Raw genomic sequence first — 6680 nt, 5'->3', positions numbered from 1 at the left:
CTTCGCAAACTTGGTAAAAAAATTTTTTAGATTTGATGCATCTCCATTTGCATCCGTGCAGCTTTGTAAAGAATCAGTAAGTCATTTAATGAATTATGGGTGTCGAAAGTAGAGACTTTAAGCTTTAAAATGCTTTTTTGATCATTCCGATACGATCATTTTTGACGAAGTTACACTCTCTTGAAATTTGCCTATTTTTAGTGATCAGAATGGGTGATGCTTTAATTTTGCTGTCGAGTGTATTTATTAAATTATATAGTTTTTAATTTCAATAAATTTGTAATAGTCATTTTTACACTGCTACAACATACACGTTTAATTTATGTATATGTATATTATTATTTAAATTACAACTTTGAATTTTTGACCAAAAGGAATTTCAACTTTATCTTTCTTTATTTTTAAATATTTTTTAAATTATATTTAACAGTAGTAATATTAATAGTATTATAAATAGTACTACTTGTATATATTTTCTCCCAAATCATTATTAAAATCCATTTAAAAAATTTTTAAACATTTGGCAGCGCCAATTTTTACATAAATTTTCTTTTTAATTAAATTTTTTTCTCATTTTGTTCGATTATTTTTTAAATTTTTTCTAGAACAAAACAACGCGCGCTTCGCGCGCGCCATTTATTCACTATCTGTTAAGGTTTATTTCTGTAATTAAAGTTTCCGCGTTAAGTTAGTGGCTCAGATCGAGAGCAGTAACAGATCGATAGATCGAGAGAGCGAGAGAGGGCGTAGTGTGTGAGAGTTCAGTTCAGTTCGATATTAAGCAATGTTCGTTGGCACACCATTGTCTTGATTGTAATTACTCGTCTTGAGTGCAATAAAAAACCAGTAAACGAGCCTAAGCATTGTTATTATTAACATTTTGGCGCCCAACGTGGGGCTCGAGGCGTCAGTAAAGCAGCATAGCATCGTAGCAGCGGGAGGACATCCCACAAGCAAGTTAACCTCAAAGCGTGAGCAAGCATAATCTCGGCAGAGATATTAAGTATAATCTCGGCAGAGATATCAAGCATAATCTCGGCAGAGATATCAAACATATAGTCTCGGTAAAGATATTGGGAGGTCCCAGCAAGGCGATAAGGTTAGCAAAAACGTCACAATAGAGTACAAGCAGTAAAATGGAAACAGATATCCGTAAGTTGAAACAGCGTAGAGCTAGAGCAAAAGGACAAGTTACTCGCATTTCGAATTTTTTAGAAGCTGGAACCGCCACAGCGGTGGAAGCGCAGGTCAGACTGCAAAAATTAGAGGAGTATTTTTGTACATTTGACAAAGTGCAATGTATGATTGAGGAAAAACAACTCGATTCCGAGGAAGAAATATTGAGCGAGGAAAACGATCCCGAAAGAATGGTTTTCGAACAATTATATTACAGGGCAGCAGCCAGGGCGCAAGAGATAATCGCGCAAGGACAGAACGAGGTTAGAGCACACGCAACAGGCAATCAAGCGGATATTCAGGGCGAAGCACCCGAGATCACACGCAGGCGACCGAAATTACCGGAGATCAAGCTGCCGGAATTCAACGGCGACTACACTAAATGGTTATTCTTTAAGGATAGCTTTGAGACAACGATTCATGCAGACAACACTTTGACGGCAGTGCAGAAACACCAATATCTTGTGGGAGTGCTGCAGGGAGAAGCTCGTAGTGTTATCGAAGGTTTTAAAATCTCAAGTGAGAACTATGAAAACGCATGGAAATTACTAAAGGATACATATGATAACAGCATGATTATCATGCAGAGTCATTTAGACGATTTGCTAAATCTTCCGGAAATAACGAAAGAAGATAAATCAGATTCATTGCGCAAATTCATTTGGCATATTCAAACACATGTAGCGGCCCTGAAGAATCTTGGCTTACCAGTGGATGCATGGGATGCCATTTTGATGCACATGGCAAAAAAGAAGTTGGACTTCGTGGAACAAAAGGATTGGCAGAATCTTATAAAAAATAGAACGCAGGAAAACATGCCTCGGTTGTCAGAATTCATCACCTTTCTAACAGAACGGTGTCACGCTATTAAAGTTCTTGAGAAAAATCGAGTAAAAACGACTGAAAAACAGGTCAATCGAGAGGTAAAGAAAAAGGAAAGAAGAGTAACATTAGTATCTACGACAGTCAAATGTAAAGTCTGCGAAGGAGATCATCCAATATTTAAGTGTAGCGACCTTCTCAGCTTACCGATAGCAGAGCGGAGAAAAAAGCTTCTGGAGACAAAGTTGTGTATCAACTGTTTAGGAACAGGTCATTACGTGCGCGATTGCAGATCGTCATTGTGCAAGAAGTGCGGGAAGAAGCACAATTCACTCATTCACGAGGAATTCGCAGGGCAAGGAAAGGCTCAAGATAAATCATCAAGTGAAGATTCAACAGCGTCAGTTATTATGAACTGTGCTGCAGTAAAGCAAGATTTGGTAATAAAAGCCAGCACAGCAGGCGAGCAGCAAGTCTCAAATAAAGAAGACGACGTTGCTACTAATGTTTACTATACAAGATACAAAGGCACCAGAGTGATACTCGCTACAGCTAAAGTTTGCATATCGGGAGCAAATGGAGAGAAGAAGCATTGTCGGGCGCTGCTCGACCCAGGTTCGCAGTCAAATCTAATTACATCAAATTTGGTTCGAGCGCTGAAACTGCCATGCAAAAGCACAGTTTGCCCAATTAGCGGGATCAACAAAACAGTAACAACTGTCAATAAAATAATTCACGTTCGCCTTAAATCAATTCACAGCGACTTCATAACCACAGTAGAGTGCCCTGTATACCGGAAATCACTGAGTTGTTACCTCAGGTTGAAATAAATACAACGAAGATGCACATCCCAAAGGATGTTAAATTGGCGGATCCGACATATCACAAGCCGGGGCCTGTTGACATACTCCTTGGAGCCGGAATATACTGGCAAATTATTACCGAAGCACCAGAGAACAAGAATAAAGGAAAACCGGCATTGCAGAATACGCGTCTAGAAACAATCATCGGTGGGGAATTAAATGAAGAGCCCGCAGAAGTATCGAATAGTTGTAACGTGGTCACGAATGCTCAATTGCAAGATCAGCTCTAAAGATTTTGGATACAAGAAGAAGTTCCAGAGATGGGTCCGTATTCTAAGGAAGATATGCAGTGTGAGAAATTTTTCTTCGACACGGTAGCACGCAAGGACGACGGCAGATTAATAGTTCGTTTGCCGGTTCGTTCACATATTAAGCTGGGAGATTCTATGCCTCAAGCCATCAAAAGGTTATCTTCATTAGAACGTCGTTTTGAAAGAGATCCCGAACTAAAAAAGGCCTACATCGAATTCATGGAGGAATACTTGCAACAAGGTTACATGTCCTTAATAGAGAATAAAAACACGGTATTAACGCAAGAGAATTACATTATCCCGCATCTACCAGTCTTACGACCGGAGAGTATGACAACAAAGTTGCGAGTTGTCTTTGACGCTTCTTCAAGAACAACAAATGGTTTATCCTTAAATGATAAATTGATGACTGGACCAAATCTGCAAGCGGATTTACAAGAGATACTAATCAGATTTAGGACGCACACGTTTGTGCTTACGGCAGATGTGGTATCAATGTTCAGGCAAGTTCGGGTGGATAAGCAAGATCGGAACTTACAACTGATTCTTTGGCGGCATGACATCACACAAGCACGTCAACTTTACAGGCTGAATACCCTAACATATGGAACGGCTTGTGCCCCGTATTTGGCAATGCGGTGCCTTAGAGAATTGGCAGCGATCTACAAGCAAGAATTTCCTTTAGCAGCAAAAGCGGTGGAGCAAGACTTTTATATGGACGATGTTTTAACTGGAGCATCGACACTAAAAGACGCGATAATATTGCAAGAGCAGCTAACAAAGATGCTGTTACATGGAAAGATGCCTCTGCGAAAATGGAGAGCAAATCATCAAGAAATTTTGAGTCATTTAGCAAGAGATAGTGGAATGGACAATTTGCTTGTTATAGACAAGAATCAGCCTATTAAGACATTTGGTCTTCTGTGGAATGCCACCACAGATACGCTGCAATATCAGGTCAAATTAGAAGAAACTACAGAAGCCACCAAGCGAAGTGTATTATCGAGGATCTCTCAGATGTTTGATCCTCTTGGGTTGGTGGCGCCCGTGCTTATAGTTGGGAAGATCATCCTACAAAAGATATGGCGTCAAGAGGTAAACTGGGATCAGCCGCTTCCAATTAACTTGCAAATATTCTGGGAGGACTACTGCGCTTCCCTCAATCAATTAAACAGCTTACGGATACCAAGAAATATCAATATCAGCAATAGGGATGCAACCTTTGATATTTACGGATTCGGTGATGCATCTGAAGCAGCGTACGGAGCGTGTTTATACGCAGTTAGCGTAGATCAGCAAGGAGTAAGTCACTCAGAGTTAATTTGCGCCAGAACGAAAGTGGCACCATTAAAAACCATCTCGCTTCCAAGGCTTGAATTAGAAGCAGCCCTCTTGCTAGCACGGTTGTTCAATACCGTAAAGAAATCATGCATTCATAAGATTAATAAGGTTAAGTTATGGAGCGACAGCACAATCACACTTGGTTGGATAAGTACTCCGCCGCATACGCTCAAAACCTTCATAGCCAACAGAGTCTCAAAAATACAAAGTTTTACAGAAGAGGTTGTTTGGGCACATGTTTCATCAGAAGAAAATCCAGCAGACCTCTTATCCAGAGGAGTCTCGGCAAATCGTTTACTTAGAGATCCATTGTGGTGGCATGGACCGCTATGGTTAAGAGAAGGAAAATAGCAGCCTTCTTCCATGAAGAATCCGGAGGTAGACCTTCCGGAGCGGAAATTAGTACATGTCATTCTGATGGCGAATTCAACGTCTCATATCCTGTCAAAGTATTCATCGTACAGTAAATTGTGTAGGATTGTAGCTTATTGTTACAGGTTTGCAGACAACTGCAGAGGAAACAAGAAAGCAATGCAGCTAAGCCCTATGGAGTTGGAAAGAGCGGAAAAGGTAATCATTCGATGGGTCCAGCAGGTGGCCTTTCCAACAGAATTCCGCTGCTTATCAGAAAGCAGACCAAGTGGTCCGCAGAAGAGTCAATTGCGATCGTTGGCGGCATTTCTAGACGGAGAACAGGTGATCCGTGTGGGAGGCAGATTACGGCATGCAGAGGTTAACGCAGAACAAAAGAACCCTATTGTTTTACCTGCAAAGCACCATGTGACCAGTATCATCTTACGGGATAGACATGAAAAATTGCTTCATTGTCCACCGGAGCAATTACTGCACGATATAAGGCAACGATTTTGGCCAATTAGCGGAAGAAGAGAAGTTCGCAAAATTACCCGAAGATGTATCAAGTGTTATCGGTTTAACCCAACAACGATAGAAGTGAAGATGGGCGATCTTCCAGCTGTGAGGGTCAGTGGTTCGAATCGCCCCTTCGCCACAACAGGCATAGACTATGCAGGCCCTCTGCAAATACGAGAAAGCAGACGCAGGGATAGAATACACATCGAGAAAGGATATATTGCCATATTCGTTTGTACATCACAAAGGCAGTGCATCTGGTGATGGTAACAGATCTCTCGACGGAGGCCTTCATAGCAGCTTTACGTCGGTTCAGTTCTAGAAGAGGATTATGCTCGCAGATAATGTCGGATAACGGCACGAACTTCGTCGGAGCAGCCCGACATCTGAGAGAGTTGTACACATTTTTGGAGCAGAAACAAGAAAAGCAGAATTAGCCGAATTACGCATAGATTGGACTTTTATTCCACCGCGAGCGCCTCAATTTGGAGGATTATGGGAGGCAGTGGTTAAAAGCGCCAAGAGACACTTGCATACAATAACTGAAGGACGTATCTTAACATATGAGGAATACAGCACCCTTCTAGCACAAATAGAAGTAATGCTTAATTCGCGGCCACTTACGCCGCTTTCAAGTGATCCATCAGATCTGTCGGTATTGACTCCGGCTCACTTTTTGGTAGGAGGTTCGCTTCTTCAGCCGGTACAATCTAATTTCTTCGATGTTCCTGAGGGTCCACTATCAAGATGGCAGAAAGTGCAGAAATTGAGCCAGCAATTCTGGAAATGCTGGCAGATGGAATATTTGCAGGAGTTGCAGAAACGCATTAAATGGACTACTACTTGCAATAAGCTGAAGGAGAACGACCTTGTTGTAATAAAGGAAGATAATCTTCCCTCTTTTCGATGGAAGGTTGGTCGAGTGATGCAGACCCATCCGGGTCCAGATGGAGAGGTTCGAGATGTGACGCTGCGGACTGCGGGCGGAATTTTCAAACGACCAGTCAGAAAGCTATGTTTGCTTCCAATTGAAGAAGACTGAAGGCTAAACATCAAGTTAAGCATAAAGGATAATAGGCATTTAATATATTTTTGTTTTTTTTGTTTCTCTCATTATCTTATTTAACATATTCTTTGAGTCAATTATTTATTAGGTGCGCAACTAAGTTCTCGCTGTTTGTCAATAGATGGCTCCAGCAATAAGTGCTGGTCGATTTTTATATATTCAAAACGTCATGAACCAAGCTCAGACATATGGTAAACAAACCGTTTTGACACATTAATGATTTTGTTTTGGCATTATATACTTTTGGTTGTGTGAAAATGTCTGATTTTGTGCCAAATAATCGTCATTTGC

At 41.0% G+C, this 6680-nt stretch overlaps 2 protein-coding genes across 2 annotated transcripts; both read left to right on the top strand.

Moving 5' to 3' along the window:
• The first annotated feature begins 1136 nt into the window (after positions 1-1136).
• LOC105458438 lies at positions 1137-3091 on the top strand. The gene is made up of 2 exons (XM_011703744.1): positions 1137-2708; positions 2759-3091. The coding sequence occupies exons 1-2, from the start codon at positions 1137-1139 to the stop codon at positions 3089-3091; spliced, it is 1905 nt and encodes a 634-aa protein (XP_011702046.1).
• Positions 3092-3121: 30 nt separating this feature from the next.
• LOC105458437 lies at positions 3122-6365 on the top strand. The gene is made up of 3 exons (XM_011703743.1): positions 3122-4785; positions 4951-5583; positions 5702-6365. Exons 1-3 carry the CDS (start codon positions 3122-3124, stop codon positions 6363-6365), a joined length of 2961 nt encoding a protein of 986 aa, XP_011702045.1.
• The last annotated feature ends 315 nt before the right edge of the window (positions 6366-6680 follow it).

This window comes from Wasmannia auropunctata, unplaced genomic scaffold (assembly GCF_000956235.1).
Source record: "Wasmannia auropunctata unplaced genomic scaffold, wasmannia.A_1.0 LD334529.1, whole genome shotgun sequence".
Lineage (NCBI taxonomy): Eukaryota > Metazoa > Arthropoda > Insecta > Hymenoptera > Formicidae > Wasmannia > Wasmannia auropunctata.
The sequence above is the reverse complement of the archived record's forward strand: the minus strand, read 5'-3'. Positions and strand labels throughout refer to the sequence as shown.

Excerpts from the sequence above, each read along its gene's own strand:
- LOC105458438 (XM_011703744.1), top strand. The coding sequence starts at position 1,137 with ATGGAAACAGATATCCGTAAGTTGAAACAGCGTAGAGCTAGAGCAAAA. Across the intron at positions 2,709-2,758 it reads TTAGCGGGATCAACAAAACA|CGACTTCATAACCACAGTAG; the intron begins GTAACAACTGTC and ends ATCAATTCACAG.
- LOC105458437 (XM_011703743.1), top strand. The coding sequence starts at position 3,122 with ATGGGTCCGTATTCTAAGGAAGATATGCAGTGTGAGAAATTTTTCTTC. Across the intron at positions 4,786-4,950 it reads TGGTGGCATGGACCGCTATG|GTTTGCAGACAACTGCAGAG; the intron begins GTTAAGAGAAGG and ends TTATTGTTACAG. Across the intron at positions 5,584-5,701 it reads TCACAAAGGCAGTGCATCTG|CCCGACATCTGAGAGAGTTG; the intron begins GTGATGGTAACA and ends TCGTCGGAGCAG.